Genomic DNA, 27608 nt, shown 5'->3' with positions numbered 1-27608 from the left:
GTGGTATAATTTTAGTGAGTCCATAGACCGTGAGATTTGTAAGTGACAGGTGTCTCACTATTTTTATTTTTTTTCCATCTACGGTCATAAATCATCCAGAAGCATATCCCAACAGGAAATGGTTAAGTCGACAACATGTAGTTATTGGCTCAGATGACATGCGTGACCCATGACATGAAGGAAAAGGAAAGAAAAGAAAACACATTCTAGAGCAATTTCTTCAAGTTGTGGGCTGTGGTTTGAACTTTTAGGGAGAAAAAGAAAAATATATATATATTAATAAATATTAATTATTAATTTATTAATTTTTTTAATAAAAAAAATTAAACTTACGATATGTTAATTATTTTCTTTCTTCATATTTTTTCATTTAATTAATCTTATATCTCCTAAAAAATGTATTAATTCAACTAATTTTCTAACCTCACAATCGAATACTAATTACTAACCCACTTATCTAAGGCATATATGGTAACGTTAATCTTCTTAGTTTTTAAGAAGGAATAAGTTAATAAATAATATCTGGATGTCTTTAATAATTAATTGTAGTTATATAAAAATATTTATGCGGATGATGTATTCTAAATTCTAATTAAACTCTAAGAATCTTAGTGAATATTCAGTGAGAAAACTAATTTATCGTGAGAGTACACACTTTAAATTTTAAATTATATAAACAAAAAGAAAAAATATATATTTTTTGTCGTTATATTTTTCATTATTTTTTTTTGTCCTTGAACTTGCATATCTTCTAATTTAGTCCCTAATTTTTTTTATAAAAAAAAACTTATTTTTAGTTCTTCCTCACATAATCTTCACTAATGGGTTGTGTCTAGTGTGGCAAGCAATGTATTTTTTTTTAATTTCTTTTTCTAAAAAAATTAATTAAAAATATGTGGAAAATTGATTATTAATTTTTAAATGAAATTATCTAATATTACTTTCAAACACATCGAATCCTAATTTTCAACGACTTCTTCTCTATCTTGATTTCAACTTTCATTCTTCAATATTTTGTGTCACATATATGTTCTTACATCTTCTAATTTTGTTTGTTTGTTGAGTGTAATTTTTAAACAAGATGAGAGTCCCCCTTAGTAATTCCCATAGATTCGTGGACACAAAGAAAACAATTAAGAAAGAGTAAAGTTTTTTTTTATTTTATTTTGATTCTCTTTAAAAATAAAGCCTTTAGTTTTTTAATTCAAAATACCACCTAGAATAATTCATTGTCATGTTTATAAAAGAAAAATAACAATAATCGTGTAATCTATGTGTCACATAATAAACAGCATCAACATCATATGTGAGGAGGAATTAAAAACATATTTTTAATAAAATTTATGAACATGGAACAATATGAAGTTTCATAAACTAAAAATATATAAAAACTAAAAACATATTTTTCTTAAATAAAAATTTACTTTGATATTTTTAAAAGTCTCATGCTTTATCTTGATTGAATTTATATATATATATATATATATATATATATATATATATATATATATTCAATCAAGATAAAGCATGAGACTTTTAAAAATATCAAAAAGTAAGCTTTAGTTCCGTATAAAAAAATAGTTTATATATAAAAGACACAATTTATGTAATATCAAATTGTTGATATTTGTTGTTAATAGTAGTCTCATAAATTAATGTTTTCTTCAGGAAAAAAGAGTTATTTTTTCTCTTGATTTGTTTCGATGATAATGATATAAGAAAAGAGACGTGGTAGTGTGTTAGTAACACGCTTTAAAATATATTTTCATTAAATAAGGAGTGTGATTCAATTTTTTTTAATAAATAACAAAAAATGCGTTAAAAATGTATACGTAACATAAATGAAAAACAGAGAATGAAAATAACCTTTCAAATACAATGTTATGAACCTAGCTAATTGCATGTAGATCGAACGAGCATATTTAATCTCATGGCAGAACATCGAAATATGCAGATCACGAATTATTTTGTTCTCCTTTTTTTTTTCTTTCTTTTATGCTACGGATATGTTTGAAGACGAAGATCGTACAGATACATGCATGCATGCATAAATTACAAGAGGTAGATGACAATGGTACCGGATAAGGTACCATACTTGGCTCATCAATGAGGTATGCTGACCCATAAAAACGTGTCCACTTCATGGATACACCCAAAAACTATTGAACCATAATGTATAGACCATAGACCCACAACTTGTCTATACTTTAGTTTTTTTTTTTTTTAATGTTTTACATGTCTCATTAATTTAATTCTTGATCATATATTTGTATTCGTGTGTTGAATTCGGCTCCGATACATTTTGCGTCCTTCTCAGAACCCCACGTTCTCATATTCAATATATTGCTATATCCTATTAGATTCTTCAAATATCAAATTGGAGAAAACCATGGAATCGGGGAATTTGTATTAGAAAATTGTAAAGAGAAAAACCAAGGAAATTTCTTTGTTTAAGACTTCATAAACGGTCCTCCAATTTTTTTTTTTTTGCACCATCCTCCTTAGTCCCCAGCAGAATCAGACAAATGGGGGGCATATTATAATGCAATTAAATTAGAGACCAGTAGACAGAAAATTTACTCACCCTTGTAAACAATGTTCTTGGTAGGGGAAGCAATTGAATGTGATCTAGATCTTTGTTTGCTTTCTCTAATGCAGAAAGAATCAAACAGCGTTTTCTTAAGTACCATAGCCAGCTAAGTCTATCTTCTCGAGGGTGTTTGGCGTTGGCATGTCTCTAGGGTCTACCAATCCTATATTTTGCTTACAACTTGGTGTTTCTCTCCCTAATTTAATATAAAACCTAAAGATTTTGCCCAAAAAGTTGGCCTTTGGACGTTCAAAACTAGGCCAATTTAAGTTTCATGGACCAATAGAGTCACTTAATTAGGAGACAACACTTAATTTAAGAGTCAGGTCTTTTGTAAAACTCAAATAGAACCAAGCTTTTTAGTTTTTAGGTTTGTTAAAAAAGGTCTGTTTATCATGTTTCTATACAGATTTTATATTTCATACAGATTTCATAATGATTTGATACTTTATAAAAGAGATACAACGATTTATTTAATCAATTTGAAAGTCATTGTTTAATTAGATACATTGTGATTTTTTTTCCATATCCTATTTTATTAACATACTCCTAGTAAACGAATAGGAAAAATATGTTTGGACGCTGAAATGCTAAGTAGACATTTAGCTAGTTAGTGAGATAGAATATATATATATATATATATATATATATATATATATATATATATAAAGTATGATAAATGATATAATGTGATAAGAAAAAAAAAGAGATATTAATGATGGATATTTAAAATATCATTCACAAGATAAATGATATTTAAAATATGAACACCCATATATCACAAATACATACTTGACATTCTTTTTTTCTCTTTATCCTTCTCTTTTTATTAAATAATATCATCTACAATAATTATATTTTTTTCTGTTCATTCTTTTTTATCTCAAGGTGTCAAATATATAACTGTTCATAAATATTTTCCTAAATTTTGTACTTAATAGTTATTATTTTAATTACTTTTAATCATAATTACTCATTTTAATTGCATGGTTGAAATTTGATTTTTTCGCATTCTCCTTTCTTCGTGATACATTTCCTCTCTCTTTTCTTCTTTTTAATAATTTCTATAATTTTTTGTATTAATTTAACTGTTAAATATTGACATATTATTTCAAAGATAATGTATAACAAATTTTAGATAAACCAGACATTTGTAGTTATGTAATTTTATCATTTATATTTTTCTTGAATTTCTTTAAAAATAATATATGTTAAATTGAATTTATTTGATGAATAAAAATTTGTAGACTTGATCAACTTAATAATAAATTTCCATTTAACATTTAGATTAATAAATTTAATATATAAAAAAGTTATCGAAAAAGGTTATTTTTAATTAAAGTAATTTAATCAAGTTTTGGTTATTGAGAGAAATAAGATAAAGTGTGTGTGTGTTTGTGTTTATGTATGATTATATATATAATCTAAATTTATAATTCTCAGTTGGCTGATAAATATATATGTGTTCCAAACTTCCAATTTTCATTTATTGGCTTCCATTTTCAAATTAGTAAAACTCAACTAAATTTCAACTAAAGAGAAGAGTAGTGTATTAAAAAGTGTGTTGGATAATAGGTTTCAGATACTCCTCTTAAACTAGATATTAATTAATTTACTCTCCCTTTGTAGTTTATTTTTCATTTTCATTAATTATCTGTTCAAAATTACGAGAACATTGACGTTAAGCTTTTTGCTACATATCCGTGATTCAGTACATTTTTCGTTTGCGTGAATCCACACTGTGATAACAACTTCCTGAGCAAGAGCAATGTACAGACAATCCGTGCAACCAAGACACTGTACATATTAAAGATGAATGTGCTTATGTCTGCATGAAATATATGATTGTTCTTTTCTGCCTGCACCTAACACACGTTTAGTTGGTGATCGAAGACATTAATAGGAACAAATTCGTTTAAACCTTTCATATTACGGAATGGTTTATATATATTGTTGTCTTTCTATTGTAAGGCAACGTTTATATTAATATTAATGAATGTGTTTGGGGACTAATGTAGTAATGGACATGTCCGGTTAAAAATATTGAATGTATTTTTCTTTTATGTATACACATTTGTATTGTTTGTGCCAAGAATGAGAGCCTTGAAGATTATTAGTAATAGGTACGAGGTATACCAATTTCTTAATTTTATGAATTTTTTAATGCTAATTAATTATTATAATTTTGGATATATAAACTCTTAGAAAATTGTTTTGGGAATAAAACTACCAAATATTGAAGAAATTAAGGTTATTTAATTCATTAGTTTCGTCTCATACTAACAAATAATTTAAAGTTTAAATTAGGATTTTCTTCGGGTAGAAATTATTTCATATAAATATCATAGTAAAAAAATATCTTAATGAAATTGTCACTTTAAGAAAAACATTACCTAATCCTTCCTTCATGCTGAAACTACTTATGTAATATTTCCTAAATAAATAGAAATCTTGATTAATAAACTCTTAATGAGTTTATCTTTTTAACTATAAGCCAAGGTTATTATTGAATATTTTTCTAATGCGTTGTCCCAATATCCAGGAAGCTCGCCTAATTAAGCTCCAGTTGGTAGACAGAAAGATTGATGAAATCAATTAGTATATATACCTACTTCGTTTCTATTTGGCATGGAATATATGTGTGCATGTGTTTCGTCATTTGCCTTTTTTCTTAATCTCAAATCTTTTTCCGTGGAAAATTATGTATTTTCTTCCTGTTAAATTCGTCTAATAGAAGAAAATTAGCAAAGGAAGAACTGTTTTTTACCTGAAAGAAGGGACGAATTTGGGTGTATATATATATATATATATATTGAAGAAATAATCTCTATAATTAATATATTTAATGATATATACAAAAAATTCTATTATAGATAATAACTAATTAATAATAATCTTCAAATAAATAATCCAACATAGGAACCCCGACAAAATCAAATAAGCATTGTTTTTTGGTACATACATGTCATTTTGCATATTATCATATAATTTTCTGTCTAAGCTAGTTGGAATGACACATGACCCACTATGTCCAGCAGTGAGATCCCTTAGTTCCTCCTATATATTTATAGCACAAGAACCAAAGCCAAGGCACTCATCATCATTTGAATCAAATCTCAGAAAATCCTCTTCCACTCAACAAACCCTCAGAAGAGCTAAAGCAACCACTATGGCTTGCTGGTCTGCAGAAAATGCCACAAAGGCCTACCTCAGCACTTTGAAAATGGTGAGTATTGAACTGTTGATTATATTAGTCTCTTAACTCTCTAACAACATGTCTAAAAAAAACTCCTAGCCCTCTTCTTAAACTCTCTCTTTATATATATCTTCAAAAACTTTACATGATAGTATTGTTTTAACTGATTGTTGGCTTGTTTTATTCTTCAGGGTCAAAAGTGCAAAGAGCCAGATGTAGCAGAGTTTATATCAGCACTAGCTGCAGGAAACAATGCACAACTTATGGTTGTGGCATGTGGTGGTGCAGCTGACTCCACCACACTAGCATTGGTTGCTGCTGCTAACCAAACTGGTGGCAAAGTCATTTGTATTGTCCCTAGCCATGAAGAGCTAAGAGCTTCCAAAATTTCCATGGGAAGAATGGCTTCTCATCAAGTTCAATTCATGGTTGGAGAAGCTCAAGAAGTGCTTTTAGAGCACTATGATCAGGCAGCAGATTTTGTGCTCATTGACTGCAACCTTGAGAACCATGAAGAGATCCTTAGAGCAGTTCAAGAGGGTAGGAAGCAAAATGGGACAGTGGTTGTAGGGTACAATGCATTTAGCTGCAGAAAGTCTTGTTTGGCATGTGGTTCAAAAACTCAGCTTCTGCCTATAGGAGGAGGTTTACTTGTGACAAGATTTGGAGTGAGTGAAACAAGTCCAAAATATGGAAACAGAATTATGGGAAAAGTCAAAAGCCGTTGGGTTGTAAAGGTAGATAAATGCACAGGCGAGGAACATGTGTTCAGGGTCAGATTTCCTCAAAGGAAAGTGGTCCAAGCTTAATCATGTGCATGTATGGTAGTACAATATTAGCCTCCTCCAACTCCTCACCATTTTGTTCTAGGCAAAAATGAGTGCTAAATTTTGCTTCTAATATGAAGTACTAGGAGTAATTAGTCCTATTTTACAATATGTATATACCAAATTATAAAACATAAATTGGATAAAATTGGTTGAAAAGTTTTGTTGTGTTTAATTTGCATTTGTTCTAACCAAGAGAGAATGAAGGCCACGCATAATAGACCAGCAATATTTACTAACTCTTTGTCAAATTAAATTGTCCCTTTCCTCTGAGATCCATGCAAATATATTCCATGTTAATTACCTTCCCCGAAGGTTCCTTTAAGACATTTGAAATCACGGGGGCATGCATATATGCGAATCTTACTTAGAAAATCTCTATTTCGGTTGAACTTTGAATATAAAACCCATAAAGAAGATTGAGGAAAAGATTGATTCGTATCAGAACGTGTGCATACTATTATTTACAATAGAATAATCAAATTATAGATCTTTCAAATTAACAAACACATCAAATACGATTTTATAACTTTTTCAATTTTAAAATTAAGAAACTTCCTCCTCAATTCCAATTTTTTACCACTTGAGATTATGTCGCATCAAGCATTATATGAATTGAAGGTTTTTTTTTTCAAAAAATATATCAATAAATAAGCAGTATCGTTTTCTTATCTTAGTAACACCAAACATTAAATCAACTAAACGTGAAGTTGTTTCCGTTTAACCAATAATCTCAAAAGCTTTATCTTCTATAATAATCATACCTCTGACAAGATTGTCTCATACATGTAATCCATTTAGCTCAACCATAAGTCTCCAAGAGTTTTATTCCACATGATAGTTTTATCTAAGTCAAACAAAATTATTTCATACATGTTATTCATTAGTTCCAACTTAACTAGTAATCTTGAGAGGTTTGTCGCATATAATAATTTTATCGCCTCATTCCATATTCAAAACAAGCTTCTTATCTCAGTTTTCATTCCAGACCAAAATTTAGTTCATTTGTTCTGTAAAATTCTGTAAAAAAACAATAGCATTTTGTTTACCGAACAATCTCCTAAATGATCAAAGAACTAAATTGTAATAGTGTAAAAAAAATACATCATTATCTAATCATCAAATAACACATAATAATTATTTTAAAAATCATATCTAAGATAAATATTAATTGAGAGTATAAAATGTATCAAAATTAAACTTGTTCATAAGCCAACCCATTTCTACTTGATTATAGTCAAAACTAAGGCACTAAACATCCACGTGAAGGGGATTGAATAGCAAAAAACAGACCTTAGACCTAGTTGCAGCATGTCCAAGGTACACACAACAGGCTGTAAAGACAACAATAAGAGTACCTTAAATACATTGTTTTGTTTTGTGCTCCTCCAATTAAATTACAACCAACTGGGCCGGACTGCTGCTACCTGCTCCAACGTGGGGCTTGTGTAGTTTTGTCTATGAAAATTACAGCACAACCCTTGACACTAAGCTGGCTGCTTAGTTGTGTATTAGCATCAGATAAGAGTGTATTAATAATTCATTAACAAGCAGCTTAATTAGCACTCAAGAACAGCTAATCCATGCCTACATGTTTTCGGAATCACTACCAGCATTAACATGTGGAGTGTGATGAGCTTCAGAGAAATATTGTCTTCAGATGTTAATAACAATAGCTTGATGTGTAGTACTATTTTGCTGTGTGCAGTTAGTTATAGGTTATTGCAGTGTTGCTGCTTCCTAATCCTACACTGCTTCTGCTTTATGGCCTGTAATGATAGTTAAGAATTGTCAACTCTACCAACATCAATATATAGAGGACGGACACTAATAATTTGATATATCAAAATTAAAGAGTTTCTTAGAAAGTTCTATTTTTAAAAACATGATAGATTTCCAATTTACACACACAAGGACATAAAAATAAGAAAATATATTTTAGAAAAGATAATAGAGTTTAATAGTGTTATACACTTTCCAATTTTGTATAAGTAAACAAACTTATCATATATAATAATTTATAATTAGATAATAATATAAAATTATTTTATAACGACTTTAACGCTTTTTCTCAAAACAATATTCTATATTAATTTTTCTTTACTTTACTTTTTCCATGTACTTAAATATTATTACCGTCGGCCAAATTGGCCCAGTCAGACTAAACCAGCAAATATGTAACTCACAAAAAATTTGGATCAAGCTGGACCTGATTGCTTTTCATACCTTGACCTGATAGACCGGGCACGGGCAGCGGGCAGACTGCCCATTTTCATAGCTCTACTCATATTCACCTGAAAATATTCAGAATTCATCCAGTGAAAAATTTAGTATGTTTTTTGTTCTCTAAAATTAAAATGTACCATATTTTATCTGAATTACGATTTGAATATCTGAACTTATGTATTATTTTTTTATATCGGTTATACACATATATAAACAATGTAAAAAATTATCATCACAGGTTTAGGTCGAGACTAAAAAATGATACGTTTTAATTTTATGAGAATGAAAAAAATATTAAAAGAATTTACTGGAATAAACTTTGAACATTTCTTATTTATGAGGAAAAACGTATTTTAGCAAAATAAATATATAATTGTGCACTAAGAATGCAAATTATGCAATTTCTCAGTTTTCTTTCGGAAAATTGAGCATACGGTCCTGACTGACCCATTGGGCTAGGGTGGGGTTTGTTGTATTAATTATTTGACCCAGTACACAAGTGAGCCCAAGTACCCATAACATGTGGGAACATCCATCCTCTGACAAGTCTTGAGTCGCACAAAAACAAAGGTCTCCTACCCCATCTTTCTTAATAAGGGTAGGCTCTCTACCCCAGTCTCATCATATATTCATATTATATCTCCTATGCCTATCCTTTTGTTGTAACAAATATCCACTACTAATAAGGTATCCGTGTTTTGCATTTCCTTTTATATCATTCTGGAAGATGAGCACTGAGCATGGTTCCACAGGAAAAGGAAAAAATTGCAGTGATACACATCCTTCATTGAACATTTTACGTGGGATTTTTGTTACCTATATATATTTTTTAACTTAGTTTTAATGAGTTTAGCAAAATAATAAACAATTCATCCTTGATTTTAATATTTTAACTTAAAAGTCCATAATAATTTTATATGTTGATATACCCAACGCATTTAAAAGTTTTTTCATTAAGTATAGATGAGTGAGGACGAGCCCTGGTGCAGCGGTAAAGTTGTACCTTAGTAACTTGTTGGTCATGGGTTCGAATACGAAGTTTTTTATTAAGTATAGATGAGTGTAAAAAAACATCAGGACTTTGACTTGGTTAAAGGCTCGGGTCCCCCCACATATAATTGGTGGTAGTAGTAGTTGTACCAAAAAAACTATTCATGTAAAAATCTTCATAAGGTATGTGATGTGTGTATTGTGTAGTAAAAATACTTGGACGATAAGCACAGGAAATCATAGATCTATATCTATATCATACAACTGTGTTAAATACTTAAATAAAAAAAATTTATCATCAATAATAATCCTACCCGACTAAATCATTACTTTCAGTATAAAATACTTGTGAACTAAACCAAAAATATCTATATTCGTTAGTAAAAATAATGTTCTACCGGGTGCAAAATCATTCTCAGGATGAAGGAATGAGGTAATAAAATTTTAATGATTGAAATCCGGAGTCTAGTTCGTCGGATTTTTTGTTGCGGACTGAAAATTCTGGAAGCATTAACCTCGTACAGAAAAATACATTCGACAATCAAAGAAATGTCCATTCTCTAAGATACAACCTACTACTGTCCAAAGCATTCAAATAAAAGCTAGTCCTTGGATAAAGTTAAATCTCCATGAAAGGCCACAAGCATAACTCCATAAGCAGTTGGCACTACCTAATTATCATCATATCAGCTAGTCACCACATAGGTAAAAGGGGTGATGTGATAACTAACTTAGTAATCATGAAAATCAGAAACAGCTACTACAATTCCCCAGTTCTTGAACAATGCCTTCCATGGATGGCCTCTCAAAAGGAGACTCATGGGAGCAAAGCAAAGCTATCTTTGCCAGTTTAGCTGCTTCATATTCGAAGTATCTTCCATGGAGATTTGGGTCCATAAATTCTTGGAACTTGGAGGACTCTGCAGCAAGTCTTATTGAGCTAGTAATCTCGTGCTTCCCTGAAAGGATCTGGAAAAGCATCACCCCAAAAGCATAAACATCGCTTGTCTCAGAAAAGCGGCCAGTTGTGGCGTATTCAGGCGCCAAGTAACCCTTTGCTGCACTTCCCTTGAGTGCAGAGAAGACAATATCGTTAGTGAGAAGCTTGTACAGGCCAGAATCTGCTAGCAATGGATTGTACCGTTGATCAATGAGAACTTTGTCAGCTGAGATGTTTTGGTGAACCAAAACGGGCTTGTTTGCTTTGTATGCATGCAAATATGCCATACCTGAATCAAGAAAAAAATGGTTTAGTATATAGACCTCAAACAGAAAGCATAAGTAAGTACATTTAATTACATTATAAGAAGGTAATTTAATAAGGATAGGGTAGAATAGAATGGTAACCTTTAGCAATCCCTTTCACAATAGAAACTCTAGTTGACCATTCAAGGACTTCTCCATCTCCTTCCTTAACATCAAGGAAGCGTGAAAGGTTTCCATTAGGAACAAAATCATAAATCAGAAAGCATTCGCCTCGTCCCCTTGAACAACAAAATCCTCTCAACCTCACTACATTATCACTCCTCAGTGAGGTCAACATGTGCAATCCCTTCATAAACTCGCCTTCATCCGACTTGCAACTAGTTTTGCTGATGCTCTTCACAGCAACAACAGATCCATCTCTTAAAACTCCTCTATAAGTTGCACTAAAGCTATTCTTACCCAACAGATTCAACTCTGAGAAATACTGAGTAGCTGACTCCACTTCCTCCAAGTTGAACCTCAAACTCTGGAACATCTCTTGACTATAGCCATTGAAATTCCTACTATCAGCCAAAGGGTCCCATCCAGTAGAGTACTCAAGACTGACCAAAGGAGATCCATTTTTCCTATATGCACCAATGGCTTCATCAGTGCTTAGATGACTGTCACTGATATGAAAAGAATCTCCAAGCTTTTGTTTTCTTCGACGATATATTGTGAATGTCAAAACACCAATTGCACACAGTGCAATCATAACCACAAATATGCTAACTGTAATTGATGTGGATTGATTGGATTTTGATGAATTAAGGCACTGAGCTCCCCTGCAAGGTAACTTCACATTAGCAGTTTCTGGGATATCTCTTGTGGCTGCTCCATAAGGTTCAGGTCTGCTAGGATTAACATGATCCGAAGCATTGCAAGCTTTCAGGGATGAAAACCCAACTCCACATAACCCCAGATTGTATTCATACAGAAATCCATCATCTAGTCTCTTAAGAGCTTCATTAAACCAAAAAAATGCAAATAAACAACACATTTCAGACAAGCAAAACATATTACTGAAAAAATGTAAAGAATCAATGAGATTAAACAAGTGCAGTAACATCATTATTACCAGGAGGTACATTCCCAGAAAGGGTATTGTTGTGAACATCCAAAACCTTCAGTGAAGGAGCATCAGCTAGGCTAGTGGGAATGGAACCAAAGAGATTATTAGAGCTCAAATCTAGCCTCACCAGCATACCCAATTCACCTAGATTAGCAGGGATGGCACCAGTTAAATTGTTAGACTGCAAAGCAACAACTCTCAGCTTTTCCAAAGCACCAAGCTGTGTAGGAATGCTTCCTGTCAACTGATTATAACAAAGCTGCAAAACTGCAAATCAAGTCACAAGGGAAAAATAAGCACAATGCCAAGTAAAGTACGAATCACCAATAGAACACTATTTTGAATCAAAGCTAAAGATATCAATAGGAAGAAGTCAAATACTGGGCAGCAACTTTAGTTTTTGAACAAATACTAAATAAAGAGAATCAACAGAACTAAAACTGATCTTTCTATCTTACTATTAGTGCAAAGTTTGCCATAAAATACAGGATTCAGAAGCCAACGTTCAAAAGAACACTATTTTGAAACAAGAGAGCTCAATGCTCACCACTTGAGGGAATAAAGCAATAGAAATGGTACAACTAATAAACAAAACCAAGCTCAAGCCTTTCAGTGAAACCCATCACCAAACAAAATTTAAGTACACACAAAAAAAAACTTTTAATACGTCAATTTTTTTTAAAACAAAGATAGAACCATAGAAGTTTCAATCTTGTCCAACAAATCAAAACTACAAACCTTGCAAGTTCTCCATGCTGGCGATCTTACGAGGGATTTCCCCGGACAGATTATTCACATTCAAATACAAATCAACAAGCTCAGTCAAGTTTGCAATCTCTCTTGGTATCTCTCCATACAAAGAGTTATAATGCAAGTAGAGTCCAGTCAAGTGCTTTAGGCCAGCAATGGCTGCTGAAAGCTTCCCAAAGAGACCCTTTCCCTGCAGAGAAATGTTTGCCACCTGACCCTTCTCATTGCATGCTACTCCTTCAAAAGATCCATCACATGGGTCACCATTGATACTCCAAGAGGGTAGATAGAGGCTCTCTGGGTCCAAACTGGCCTTCATATCCATCAGTGCTCTCAACTCTCCATTCCCACACACCCATGTTGGGTTTGAGAGAAGAAACACAAGAGAATACAAAAGTGGTAGTACTGAAAACTCCATTCTCAGTTCAAAAAAGGCTTAGGATTCAACAAGTCCTGAATTTTTTGGTTTTTTAATGACAATCTATGTAATGTAACCGTAACGCTCTATGTTTCTGTGTAAAGGAAAGAGGGTTGGAGAAGGAAGTGGAAAAGGCACAGACCAGACAAGTGAAGTAGTGAACAGGTCAAGTCATAAATCAAAGGCAGTAAAAAGTGGTGTTCGTGGAATGTTGGGACACTTGCAAAAACTCAAAACTCGCCATTTTCTCTTGTACTCTCACTCATGCGTCATTATAGAATACTTTATTCATATCATTATCATAACGTAAGTTAGTAGTATTAAGTTAACACTTTAATCCTGTTAAAATAATTTTTAAATGATTGGCATTATCGACATAATTATCATTTCCTTGCAAAGTGCAAGATACACACTGCCAAAATGGGATAGTGAATCTAGAAAGTGGAAAACAATAGGGAAATAGATCATCAAAGCATTGAAGAAAAAAGGAGTAAAGGTTTCTTTCTTTCTTCTTTGTGGGGCTTATGGTGTGTATGTGCATTTTCCTTTTAGAAATATTCATTTCTTTGATTCTAAATTTTAGATGGTATACTTAAAAAAAAAACATTTATTCACAAATACTTATAACTAAATTTTATTCAGAACTCGCGATAGAACTAATTATTCATGCATACACATATGTTGCTTAGTAATTAGTATTCCCTTGAGCATGAGAATGCATTGCAACAATGTGTGTGTAATTGATTAATGTTTAATCATTATAAAAAAAAGATTAATGCTTATTATTGTTAGTAGCATCGGTAGTAATTATATATTTTTAGCTATGTTATAATATATCCTGTTGCTTTTCTTATTTCAAACGTCAGTAATAAACAAACTTTGAATGAGAATATTGGAAAGTTATTCTCTTTCCTTTACATTGATACGTGGTTGAAATTTTCTTCCATATTTAACTTCAAGCAGCAAAACTATACCATATCAAATAGGATAATATAACATGACTTTTTTTTGTGAAATAATATAGAATTTTTCACCCCGATAATATTAAAAAAAATTAAAAACTTACTTAAATAATATAATCCAAAAATTATTTACATAAATAATATAAATAATTATTTAAGGCAAGAAATCGATTTTCCCAAATCAATTTCTCACCTTTGTTTTATTTTTTTCTTTCATTATTATGTTATTTTTTTATTTAGCGTCCGTCGAATTGACTTAAATACATGTTTAATGCTTAGTTTTACAAGTATATTTTTACTTAATTTAGTGTTAGTTAAGCTGATACAAAATACAAGAAAGTTGCTTCAAATTTGTGATTATAATATATTTTTCATTTTTGTACTTATATTTTATAATCTTAACAAAAAATTGAAATAAAAATTAATCAAGTATATATGAATGAAAAAAGTACTTATGTTTGTAAAAGTATTTTTTAAAAATAAAATAAGCAATTTTGTATCTTTCTTTTATTATCTAATATAGGTATTTATGTTGACTATCGTGTAAGATATTTATCTGATATTAAACATCCTCTACTTATAAGTCTAGTCATGAAACATGTATTTAAGATTAGTTTGACGACTTTTAAATAAAGAAATAAAAAAATAAAACGAAAGTGAGAAATTGATTTGAAAGAAAAATTTAAATAATAATTTATATAATTTGTATAAATAATTTTTGTGTTATATTATTTGGATGATTTTTTAATTTTTTAGTGTTATTGAGGTGAAAAATTCAAATAATATAACTTGATATAAAACCACAAGACCACAAAAAATATAAGAATAATGTAAATAAATCAATATAAATAATGTGTTCTGGAATTATTAACATTTACGTGTTCAAATTTGAAATTTTCAACCGTTTCAGTTTTTTTTTTTCAACTGAAAATGTGGCAATTAATAGGCAGGGAAATTAATGTGTGTCTGCTTTATAGGTCCTACTATTAGTGATATCAGCCCTACGTATGCCACGTGGATAGTTAGGGAGCAGGTGAGGTACGCGCGTAGCGCGTGGCTATTGGCGAATGGAATGCTTTTCAAAATTCAAATTCCCTGTTATCCGGCCTACAGTAACTAAGCTGAAACATATCCTCTGGTTCTCCACTTCATTATCATTATTGCAAATAAAATAATTCTTTATAATGACCAACAAAATATCCTTTATCCCTATAATTTGAATTCAAACATTATAACAATAATCTGAATAAAAAAAACATTACTGTAAATAAACAATAATCTGAATATCTTTTTATTTATTTTAATTATTTTATTATTATTTTTTATTTTTCTTATTTAATTTCCTGACAAATGAAGAAATAATAAATAATGAAGTAAAAGTAAGTATATAATTATTATATTATAATTTAAAACAACAAATAAAAAAGTAAAATCTAAAAAATAATATTTTTTTATTTAAACCACAAGTATCTTTCATTAAAGATAATTATATTTAAAATATGTAAAATTATCATGAACGATAAAATTTAATGTAACATACTCAATTCAAACATTAAATATATGATTAAACTGAAATAATTTCAGATAGTTTAATCACGTGTTTGGTTGTGTCTAAAAAATAATATGTACTTAAGTTTTTTTCATGGAATAGTAAGCACTTAATAAGAAAATGTAATAATACATTGGTTGTTCTATTCTCATCTACTATTGAACCTGTGATCTACTATTTGACTAGAGTAAATTTGACAGGCAACTTGTGTTTGCTCTGTTAATTCTCTGAAAACAACTAAACAAGCTAGTTGGAAAAAACATACTCACCCTACACTATAATCATTTGGTTAATGTAAAAAGATTTTAGTCATTTTACCCAAAAGGAGCATTGATAAAGTTCGTGTATGTCATTACCAATATGCATGAGTAAATTATTATAAGTGACCCAGCTCCTTTTCCTTTTTGTTATTATGCACAGGACAGATTCCCATTCCCCTACAAACAAAGATAACAAATGTTAGAGATTGGAGTATAATGTTTTGTGAAGCATGCATAGGAAACTCTTTTTGTGACTGGGCTTGTTTGATTTCAGTTTCAAATTTGGGTACTTGAGAAAGTTATCACACACTCCCCAAAAAGGGACGTTTGGCACTGTATTTAATATATACTGAATAGAACAGTGCTGCTTTTGAGGCAATAGCTTGCTGTCATAGGTCGGTCCCATCCAAATTTTAGACCAACTCAGAGGATATCTACTGGTTTCGTGCATGCAACCTTAGTATTTTTTCTCCAAACAGAAATTGTAAATAACATTGTGTATAGTGTGTACTATAAGGATACATTAGATTTGTATAATAAAATTATAACATAATTCATATAACACTTTTTGTCTGTCTCTTTTTATCATATTATTACTTATTTTATTTTTTAAGTATATCTTACTTATGTAAATTGTTGTATACATTTACTATATTGATATAATTTCTCTTATAGTAAATCAGAGTTTTGTGCTATTGAATTTTTAGTGTTTTACTTTTCAATTACTAGTACTTTGCAAGAAGATATATTCTTCAATCCTCAGTGCTTTGCTTTTTGCCAAATTTCTCATGGTTTGTACTTTGGAGAAGCACTAAGCAAATAGGCATCTCTTAGAGACTTACACGAATATAATGCCATGAACGACTTTTTACTCACTTTCCATTAAAAGGAAGGAGGAATGATAAATTGATAGGCCATGCTTTCACTTTACGAGAAGAAAAAGTTTTTTCTCCTCTCTTTTTTTCTTCATGTACTTTTTGGAAATGAAATATTAAAATATTAAATTAACCATTTGGATTCAACCTAAAATGTATATGTTAATATGATGGGAAGTAAAATAATAAAAAAAAATTAAGAGATTTTTTTAACAGATGAAAATAAAAGGAAAAAACATAAAGATTTTGCTTATTCAAATGAGTGAAATTTAGCAAAATAAAAAATACTAAATTAATTTAAGGTTAAAATATATTTTTCATTCGTATAAATATAGAAAAGTTTAGAATTCATTACTAAAAAATTTTGAGCTTTTTTTTTGTCTCAAAAAATTAAAATCTATTAATTTTTGACTTAGACATAGGTTTGGATAAATTTGAACCTAGGTATCACTCTTTTATTGGTTTTATTGATAGCTATGGAAAAGGGTGATTTTTAGGGGTTAAAAATTGCCACAAATTTGTAAATTCATCTTTCCTAACCTCCTATTTTCCTATTTTTTTTATCTTCTTTGTCCACCAGCCTAATCCAAGACAGGGGTGAATTCGGAAGCCAAATTGTTGAGTTTATCGGCGATGTTTGATTCCAATAGAACATTGAAATTAATATTCGTAACGTTGAGTTTGAGAGTAAAAGAGTTAGGTTTTCGGAAGAAATGAGAATTCAAAGAAGAAGATGATGACATGGTCAATAAGGTGGTGTTAACCATTGTAGTTAAACAACATCTAAAAAAGAAAAAAAAATATTTATTTAAATTCAAAGAAGATGACGAAAGTTAGGAAAGAGGGACTTACAAATTTGTATGTATGTGGAGTCCTACATTTTGTGGTGGTTTTTAATTCCTAAAAATAACTCGCTCTCACAATCATCAATGGAATCAATGGAAGAGTAACATGCAGGTTGGAGACCTAAACTTGCATCCGAGCCAAAAAGTAACAAATTTCAATTTTTTGAGGATGATAAAAAGACTCAAAATTTTGAATTGACTAATTTTGATCATTTCAATATTTATATGGACGAAAAAAAAATATTTTAGCTTACAATTTAAGTTAAAAAAAATATCATGTAGGCTTGAATTCTTCTAAGCTTGGTTCCGGATAAAATATAACACATTTGAATTTTATGAAAACAAAAAACGTATCAAAAAATTTGTAGGGACATATTTCAAAATTTTTAATATTTATAGAGACGAAAAACATATTTTAACATTAAATTAATTTAATTAAAAAAATGAAACATTTATTAAAGTATTTATTTCTTAATATAAAATTATTTTTTATGTTATAAAATATTGTTTAGGTTAAGAAAATTAAACAAAATAAAAAATCTTGGGTTAGTTACATAATCCTTAGGCAAAAGTCTAACTCTTTTTTCTCACCCCAGGAAATAACAACATTATAATGAAGTCGATTTCAAGGTCATGTAGCAAAATATTATACCCCACCCCACCAGACCACCAATACGTACCATTTTGTCATTTGCATTTGGTAGTATTCGAGCAACCCACTATTAACATAGTACGTAGGAACTAGAAAGGAGCAAGAGCCTATAAGTATCCGCTGCATATTTGATTTAGTTAAAAATATGTATTTTAATATAAATTAAAAAGATAAAAATAAAATAAACACAAAAATAAGAGTTTTGATAATATTACTTTTATCTCAAACTTAATTTTATAACTGAAAATCAAACATGTTGTTAGTAGCCAAGTTTAATTTAAAGGTAAACCCTACGTCATATCACGGGACAAGTTCTATGTGAAAAATCATGGTCATGCACCTCTGATTCAATGCACAATGTGCAGTTGGCTATTTTGGTTTGCTTGATGCACAATCAGCTACATAACTGCATAAGTATAATCCACAAAAGTGTTCATTTGAGATAGTAATTAATTTCACTATTTTTGGACGTTTTCTTTGTCTTGGAGGACATTTGTGATAACATAACAGTTTAATATGAATATATTTTGAGATTAAATTATATAGGAATTTATAATTTTTTCTTTTAATTTTTTCTTTTTGAGCAAATAATTGTTAGATTAACATCATTTAAATTTTTGTAAAAAAAATATTAAAAATGATGAATTTATAATGTCTAGTGAGTAAAACAAAACTAATTAAAGAAAAGAGAGTTAATTAATCGAGGAAAACAAGATTAATTAAGGAAAGAAGACTAATTGAGAAAAATATGACTAATTAAGGAAAGAATACCACTTTAGGAAAACAAGACTAATTAAGGAAATCATAATAGTTAAGGAAATCATAGCTAATTAAGGAAAGTAAAGACGGGTTTGGTGTAAGAAACCTGATAATCTGCCCCTATAAAAGAAGAAAAGAGAAGAAGAAAAAGACACACTCAAAGAATACAATTCTTTGTAAAAGACAAGACTAGAAGAACGAAAAACAAGCATTCAGAGTTATTTCTTTCTTTCATTCCCTTTATTATCTTTTCCTTTTGCAAATGTAAAGTAATGACAATGGTAGACTAACTTTCTAACATTCTCATCTTCTGAATTTTCTTTTACAATAATATTGGATTTTTTTATCTTTTCTGTTTTTTTATTTAAATTCTTGTTTGATTTAAATTTTTTGTTAATTTAAATTAATGTTTTTCAACAACTTTTTTAAATCTTTTTCTTAATCAAATATTCATCTACCTAAGTACAAACAAAGTCTCTGTGAATATGATATTTGGATTTCCGTCTTAACTTTACTACTTGAGACGAATTGGTGTACTTGTCAATCCATCAACGGGATATTGAATATATACCATTTAGGCGTATGTGGTGGCTTTATTGGGAATTTAGGATACGATGAGTTGTGGTCAACATCAACATGAAAAATATATGTAACACCTCATTTTTTGTAAAATAAACTAAAAATGATTTTTTATTTAAAAATAAATAGTTTTAAAAAAATGATGAGGTTTTTATAATTAAATAAATAAGGAAAATAACTTTATTAATTAAAATAATAATTTGAAGGAAAATAAATAAGATATTTTATTTATTCATTCGATAGGAAATAAAATAGAGTTATTATTTATAAAATAATAAAAAAAAGAAAAATAGAGTAAATAATAGGTTGAGAGTACCCTAATTATAAATAGAGATATGTTAAGTCAGTTTTCAAACGATACGTCTTTACGCTTTTTCTTCTTCTCAATTTCATCTTTTATTCTTCCTTTCCCAAAATCCTTTATTTTTTCCATATACACTCAAACTTGTCTCAGTAAAATGACAATCTTTAACTTGTTAACCGTTGGATCATCGTGAAATTTGAGTACCAGATTTGAAACTCATTTTCGAACATTATCATCATTGGAATTTGCTAAAAATTGTCTTAAGTGAGAGAAATATCCTTTGCATCATAGCTTTATTTTTCCCGCATACACCCAAACCTGTTTCAGTAAAACTATGATCTAAAACTCATTAATAGTTGGATCGTTGTGAAATTTAGACACCAAGTTCACAATTAACGTTTGCAAAAATCCACCGTTGAGATTTGCTAAATAATATCCATAAAGAGAGAAATGTCCCTCGAACGGAGACAGTAAAATAAAAGCTTTAATTCCTTCTTTTTTCGCTCTAACGCTTGGAAACCCTAATAGAGAAACTAGAGAAAAAGCTTTAGGAATCTTAGACAACTGCTAGAGATGCCATTATCACTGCCAGAAATACACACGTGAGCCCGCTTAAAGGTAAGGGATGAATTTATTGCAATTAGGATTATAATAAACATGTGTAGGGATCCTTAGAGGATCAAATTGAGGTTTATTTTGGAATGTTTATTGTATTGTAATTCTTCCAGTATGATTATGTGAAATTATTTGAGAGATTTTACTCCCTATATTGTGAGAAGTATTTTTGTATAATTTATTTGTGTTTTGAATAAGATTAACGTTATAAATAGTTATATTGAGATCATGAAATTGTTTATAAGTGATAAATTTAATATGTGATGAATTATGAGATAACATGTTGCTTTGAGATTACAATATTGTTATTGAGATTGAATATAAGTGCAAAGTTGGACATATGTTAATTTGTGAGATACACGTAAGCATGTAATGATAAATTGTGACATTATGAGATGTTAAATCGTGGACATGAGATTTGGTTGTGAATAAGTGTATGGTTAACACTTGATGTGACAATACTTGTGTTGTGAGCTGTGAATTATACAATAACCCAACTGGTGTTTACCTTGAGAAAAGTGTTCATGCGCAACGTTAAAGGAAAAATGTAAGATTCCTAGTTAGGAACCTAAAGTGTTAAATTATAACTTAATGTGTTAAACGTGTTTGAAACACGAGTGTGAGGTCGTAGGTATTGTATAATTCATGAACAATGTCTGCGTGCAAAAATTATTTTAGGGGTTAGACTTGAATTAGGAAGGTGGGGCAATAATGGATTTTTCGGAGTCTAGGCCTTGGAGGTAAAGACACTTGGTTTGAGTGCTCCTTTAAGTCTATGTTGATCCCATATAGTTGGAGCATTCTCGCAAAACAGAATGACAATGAGTGGTCACCTTATGATTTTACTTAGTGAGAGTGACCTAACATACACATTGTGTGGTGTGTCTTATTATGTACACCTAAGCGCCCCAGTGTGATTTTTCAGTGACATGGTACCACATTATATATAGTTTTTCTTAGTATAATTGTTGCATAATATTTGCTAATTGTTTATTATGAAATTGATAAGTGTTATTACGTCTTGACCCGAGTGTGTGATTCATTTGTAATATGATTGGTGATTGAAAAAAAAAATTAAATGATAAAGTGATGAAATGACGTGAATTGTATTAGGTTGAGCTATGTTATAAATACTTTTATAATTTATTTTGATAATGTCTTTGTTTATTTGTATTTTTTTTTGGAAATGTGATAACCCACTCCCTATTTGCTATTTGTGCTTGGATCATATGATGATCTCGAACCTTATGTTTGTGTGAGCTAGGTAGATGACTCTAAAGAACCTCATGCTAGAGGGCCCTGAAACATAATACTTTGATAGGAAATGTGAACCTTATATTAATTGCATAAAGCCCTGGACCACATTGTTTTGAGTCGAGATGATTTTATTTGGAGACATTCTATTATAATGTTAGAAAAGTGAATGTGAGTCTTTTACCCTTTTGAAATATTTTTATTTAAATGTGTTTTAAATTTTTTTAATTAATTTCACATTTTTATTTTTTTATTATTAATACATATATGTATGGAGTAGAAGGTGCCATAATATCTCCTTTTGATAGAAATATATATTCAGAAAATCCAAAGGGCCAAGCCAGTGACATGTAATGCCCCGGAAAACAAGTGTGAAAAAGAAAGGATAAAAAAAACATATTGAAGAGAAAAACCAACCTAGATGATAACCATAAAGTTCTAATGATGGAGATGGACCCAAATACACAACTATGCAATTACCTCAGATTGTGCATCTGAGCCCACTCATCTATTGTTTAATCAAATAGGATGCTACAAAAATCACTTCCTTGTTCTTCTATTAATTTCTAAGATAGTCTGAATGATTAAACTTTAGAAAGTGAACTCTCTCAAAAGCTAAGAAGTTGAATTTCTCATACTATACGTTAGCTTCAAGAGAAAGAACAAATTTATATAGCCCTTGTTACTTAGTTTTTCATTCAATCATTACTCAAAATAGCTATGGCAAACACAACATGTTAGTGTGTGTTTGGTTTAGACTTAACACAATTTTCAATGCACCCCAACGGAAAAGTATATCCTCTTATTACTTTGAATTGATCAGAAGTTTGAACTGGTTCAACATTTAAACAAACATGCCGTTAATAGTTTTAAATGTACGGGGAAACATATTGTGAGTCTTGAAAGGAAAAACAAGATGTCATGTTAAAGGATTTTAGAGATTGAAATAAAACATGTCAAGTGTATCTAATTGGTTGGTTGGGCGCATTACACATGTTTAAGGACGTAGGCAAGGTGGTTGATTGACCAGCAAATGACCTTGTTCAGTAAAATTTTGAAAATAAGATATGCCGTCTGTTCCTCCCTTATTCATAGCCTAACATTCAAATCGTGCATTGATGAGTTTTCAGCTTTTTATTATTCTTCATTCAAATTGATGGTAGGTAGCCACTTCCCACTGGTATTATAAGCACTAGTGTCAAAATGGATTAACTCATTAAGACACCAAGATATTTCCTTTTTTCCCAATTATAAAACCCTTTAGATTAACTCATCATTGTTGACAAAAAAGTTATAGCATTAAAGTTGTTAATTATTTGTATTATTCTTTTATTTTATCCACTTACTTTCTCATTAATGTTTGGAGAAAAAATTATTAAAAATATATAGAAAAAAATAATTAATGTATAAAAAAAATTAAAAAAAATCTTACAAAAATAGATAAACAAATTTTTGAAAGAATCTTATAATTAGAAAAAATAATAATGTCATTTGAGTTGGAAAAAAATATTAAGATCCCATATTAATCAACCCAATCTCAAAATCGGTTAAACTATGCATGCTGCTGGATCGTAATGGGTTGGGCTAATTATTTACCCAAAATTTTCTATTTTTTTCATTATTTGAATTTATATATTCTCAAATGATTTTTTGCTGAATGATTGCTTATTAAGGGTTAAGAATTGAAGATAAAAATAAAAATAGCAGAATACAATCCCTAATAAATACTTTCCATCCCCTCCCTGATCTCCTCTGCTATAGACAGAGAAAAAAAAAAACTAATTTATTTAAACTGATTTTTTTTTTATAAACGGTTAGAGCTTAAAGATAAAAGACATCGATGCGTTACATACTTGTCAATTTTAATTTTGTTGATGTAACTGTTAAATAAATAAAAAAGAGATCATTTGGGTCATGTTGTTGCTTGCAAATCAGACTGCATAATGCCATGCCTTCTGGTTTTGGAAGGTGAAGCTTACTGTCTTCTATTTGCGTTAAAATTTGTCAGCTTTCTTGAATTGGAGATTGTTCACTTTGAGATGGATTGAAGACATTGGTGTGTTTTTTTTTTTTTGCAAAGGTTTTTTTTACAAGATTCATTCAGTAGCTGAAGAATTTTCAGAGTTGGGAGTTATTATTTCTGAGTGTTGCTCTCTTATGTCTAGTAATCAAGGAAGAAACAATTAAAAAAAACACAGAACATTAGATAGGACAAAACATGGGAGCAAGAGTGTTTACCACATCGAACTGATGGTTAAACTCCAATTGTGTGTATCTCAGTTCATATTTAATTATGGGTTAACGCAAACATCAACAAAGTTATAATTTAAACTTGTCACTGACTTTTCAAGTTTTATAATAGTTTTAACAAGTTCTGGATTTTCCTCTGATTTAGGTCAACTAAGAAACCCTTGTTGTGATTTTCTGCAATCAAAAGATATCCTCATGCTAAGGTGCCTATTAAAAGAATTCAAGTAGTGGAAATTATTAACTTCCAAATTTAGAATCTATTTCTATTTGGATTTTGTAGCATGAATTCATTTGGAACCATGATCAAGTTGGATGCAAATTTTGGAAGAACTTCATTATTAAGGTCAAATTGTAGTTGATGTGACTCAGGTTCTATAAATTAAGAGTAATTTGGCTTCCAAGGAATAAAGTAAAATGCCTTAAGTCTTATATAGTGAGATGTATTGTACATTTAAGAGTGGAGAAGAGCATAAAGATGATTGATTTACAGAGTTGGAGCCCTCTCAGCGGAGCCAGCAATCACAGTGAGCAAGTTGTTACCAAAAGGGTCACTGAGATGTTTTGCTAAGTTCTCAACTGGACCTTCTCCAGTGACATATGCTTGGAAGTAGAAACCAAGCATTGCAAACATAGCTAGTCTACCATTCTTAATTTCCTTCACCTTTAGAAGTGCAGCTTGGTCTGGATCCTTTGCTAGTCCCAATGGGTCGAATGGACCACCCGGATGAAGCTTGTCTTCCAAGTCCTATATGGAATATGTCACTTTCAGTAAATCAACTGATGAATTTCTGTTAAACTATATGAATAGGGTGGTAATATGCATTCCCATCATTCACTTAAGTCTGAATTAAGAGAGATCGTTTGAATAAATAATAACCTTCCCTTTAGTAAGAAAAATGTTACATACCAGGCCATTAATAATTCTGTAGTACTCAGCACCACCCACAAGAACTATCTCAGCAACAACAGCAAGAATAAGATTGATGGGGATAGGTTTCCCGAAGTAGTTCAATGTACCCCCATCAAGAAGCAAAGCTCCAGTCTGCATTGATTCCATGAAGATCAGCTCAATGTAAACAATACAATTCCAAATTTTCAATTAGGCCATTTTAAAATATGCTATGTGCTAACTGCTAAATTAAAAACCTGTATTGAAAATTAAAATAGATTATTAGTTATTCAATAAACAAGATTAATTCAAGACTCGGTAAGAAAAAAATGAATGCAGAAAATAGAATATAACGTGTAAAATAAATGGAAAGGATGTTCAATCTGAAGTCAATAGAATGGTATTTGTCCATGGCATGAACTCAAGTAAATTGGAGTTGTTCTGCTCATGGGAGAATAAGGCTCCTGTTTTGCAACTGATCACAGAAGTGCTCCTAGCAGGCTGTAGCTTAGCATCAGAAACTTTTCCAAATTTTACAGTTTGTTAAGGCAAGGTGAAGTTTGGAAAATGTTTTAAGACCCAACAAATTTATACACAACATATGATTTCCTTGTGAACTAAGAGCAGTGAGTTGAAGAAACATATTTTTCCCATGTCTAACAGCTTTCACTCACAATTACCTCCTAGGCTCCTACCCAAAAGGAACAAGAAAAAAAGAGGAAGCATTTTATCAATTACAATTAAAAGATATTAAGCATATTTTTGGGTTCGAGCAAATGAATTTCACCCAAGGAAGCATCAACAAGATTTACATATTGAATTGAGGCATTCCTTTCCCGGCCCATCTTTCAACTACTATCCACTTTCCAGCAGATAATATGTATAGCTAGAAATACCAAATACATGTATAATCGCAAGTTGTTTACACAAAACATAGCTTAGACCTGTGTTATGAGGCAGATCTAAATACTTAATTTGTTGAGTCATAAAATCAGTGCATTAATGAAGTTAACAGGGGTTACAATTGACAGATCTTGCAAACCTTGAACCAAACAGCCTCAGGACCACAGTTAGCTCCGTATTTGTTAAAGGCCTCAGGAATGATGAATCCAGCAGCACCAAGCATTGCCCATCTGGCATGAATCAACTCAAACGCCTGGTACCTGCATCACATCGTCAGATAATCTAATATAAGCATATAACGAAGAAACTAAGCATTTCAGTGTGTATATAGATATCTAATTTTCTGAGTCTACATACTTGGCGAAGTCCTCTGGCTTCTTGCTAAGACCAAACGGATCATAACCATAACTGCAGGCATGAAAATCAACAAATTAGACCTAACAATAAGGATTAAACATTATAAACATTTCAGTAATATCAAGTTTTCAATTCAATAGTTCACATGTCAATGAGAGTTGTAGCATGAAAGAAAAGGAAACTAGAGAGATGAAAAGACATACTCTCCAGGCACTTCTCCGGTCAAGTACTCGGGGATCTCAGATCGGTCCAAGAGACCCTCAGGCAAGAAGATCCTTCTGTCAGGACCTGCCACCAAGCGAAAGCCAAAAGTTAACAAATTATGAAATTAAAACCCTTCTACTGATACCTCCGTGCTAATACTTTAAGTAGTTAGCAAAATGAACCTCTTGACATATATATAATACCCTGCATTAGTTTCTTTCTTTATTTAAGCCATTAGGCATGGACTATTAATTAAGTTGAGCATAACTCCAACATGCACCCTTCCTACTCTTTTGGACATTATTTACCATCAACTTGTCTGTGTCTGGATAAGCATTTTGCATAATTGATTAAGAATGAAACTGATTTCAGTTAAAATTGATTTTAAATCTTTTTATAGTAAAAGCTAGCAGTATAATTTTTTTTATCCAACAATTTCTCACTGTGAAACTAAACATGAGAACATTTACCTAAAATCATGTTAGCTAATACTTCATCATGAAACAAATGGATGATATAACATTAAATATAAAACACTATGTATTCATTGTAAAGAAAAGAAAACGAAAATGTGTAGAAACAAATGGCCATTATTGGAGTTGGAGAGTGACTCACCATACCACTTGGCGAGTTCCTCATTGGCGGGGGATACAGCGGCAGGCTTTTTCTTTGGAGGTGGAGCTGGCTTCTTCTTGGAGAAAAGTGCGACGGTCTTGAAGGTGGCAGGTGTAGTTGGTGATGGAGCAGACCTGGTTGCGCATCTGAGGTTAACGGGGTTTCCAAGGATTTCTGACATAGCCGCGGTGGAAGCCGCCAGGGAAGCCATGCTTTCGAAACTAAGGAGGTGAAGGAGCTAGCTAAGCTATATGCATGGAAAGGTGAGAATGAAGAGGAAGATACTATATGCATGGTTTGGTGGATGTGCACGTGCCACGTGGGATTCATGATCCTGAGCTCTCATTGGTTTGCTTGCAACAATGTGTAATCCAATGCAACAATGTGATTGGATTTACCCTCACACGTGGAAGATGATGGAG

General features: G+C 30.8%; 3 protein-coding genes across 3 annotated transcripts; 1 reads left to right on the top strand and 2 right to left on the bottom strand.

The window, feature by feature from the left end:
- The first annotated feature begins 5683 nt into the window (after positions 1-5683).
- Positions 5684-6788, top strand: LOC114370892. Its single transcript, XM_028328296.1, has 2 exons — positions 5684-5816; positions 5978-6788. Exons 1-2 carry the CDS (start codon positions 5760-5762, stop codon positions 6593-6595), a joined length of 675 nt encoding a protein of 224 aa, XP_028184097.1. The 5' UTR covers positions 5684-5759; the 3' UTR covers positions 6596-6788.
- Positions 6789-10250: 3462 nt separating this feature from the next.
- LOC114370078 (probably inactive leucine-rich repeat receptor-like protein kinase IMK2) lies at positions 10251-13558 on the bottom strand. Its single transcript, XM_028327361.1, has 4 exons — positions 12885-13558; positions 12153-12413; positions 11177-12037; positions 10251-11058 (listed from the first exon to the last, which is right to left on the bottom strand). The coding sequence occupies exons 1-4, from the start codon at positions 13312-13314 to the stop codon at positions 10577-10579; spliced, it is 2034 nt and encodes a 677-aa protein (XP_028183162.1). The 5' UTR covers positions 13315-13558; the 3' UTR covers positions 10251-10576.
- An 11035-nt stretch (positions 13559-24593) lies between these two features.
- LOC114372149 (chlorophyll a-b binding protein CP26, chloroplastic-like) lies at positions 24594-27480 on the bottom strand. The gene is made up of 6 exons (XM_028329575.1): positions 27187-27480; positions 26571-26655; positions 26368-26418; positions 26150-26270; positions 25126-25260; positions 24594-24963 (listed from the first exon to the last, which is right to left on the bottom strand). The coding sequence occupies exons 1-6, from the start codon at positions 27395-27397 to the stop codon at positions 24703-24705; spliced, it is 864 nt and encodes a 287-aa protein (XP_028185376.1). The 5' UTR covers positions 27398-27480; the 3' UTR covers positions 24594-24702.
- Between the last annotated feature and the right edge of the window lie 128 nt (positions 27481-27608).

This window comes from Glycine soja, chromosome 10 (assembly GCF_004193775.1).
Source record: "Glycine soja cultivar W05 chromosome 10, ASM419377v2, whole genome shotgun sequence".
Classification (NCBI taxonomy): domain Eukaryota; kingdom Viridiplantae; phylum Streptophyta; class Magnoliopsida; order Fabales; family Fabaceae; genus Glycine; species Glycine soja.
The sequence above is the reverse complement of the archived record's forward strand: the minus strand, read 5'-3'. Positions and strand labels throughout refer to the sequence as shown.

Excerpts from the sequence above, each read along its gene's own strand:
- LOC114372149 (XM_028329575.1), bottom strand. The coding sequence starts at position 27,397 with ATGGCTTCCCTGGCGGCTTCCACCGCGGCTATGTCAGAAATCCTTGGA. Across the intron at positions 26,656-27,186 it reads GGAACTCGCCAAGTGGTATG|GTCCTGACAGAAGGATCTTC; the intron begins GTGAGTCACTCT and ends GCTTGGTGGCAG. Across the intron at positions 24,964-25,125 it reads ACAGAATTATTAATGGCCTG|GACTTGGAAGACAAGCTTCA; the intron begins GTATGTAACATT and ends TATTCCATATAG.
- LOC114370078 (XM_028327361.1), bottom strand. The coding sequence starts at position 13,314 with ATGGAGTTTTCAGTACTACCACTTTTGTATTCTCTTGTGTTTCTTCTC. Across the intron at positions 12,414-12,884 it reads CAGCATGGAGAACTTGCAAG|TTTTGCAGCTTTGTTATAAT; the intron begins GTTTGTAGTTTT and ends CTTGATTTGCAG. Across the intron at positions 12,038-12,152 it reads TTCTGGGAATGTACCTCCTG|CTCTTAAGAGACTAGATGAT; the intron begins GTAATAATGATG and ends GGTTTAATGAAG.
- LOC114370892 (XM_028328296.1), top strand. The coding sequence starts at position 5,760 with ATGGCTTGCTGGTCTGCAGAAAATGCCACAAAGGCCTACCTCAGCACT. Across the intron at positions 5,817-5,977 it reads ACCTCAGCACTTTGAAAATG|GGTCAAAAGTGCAAAGAGCC; the intron begins GTGAGTATTGAA and ends TTTATTCTTCAG.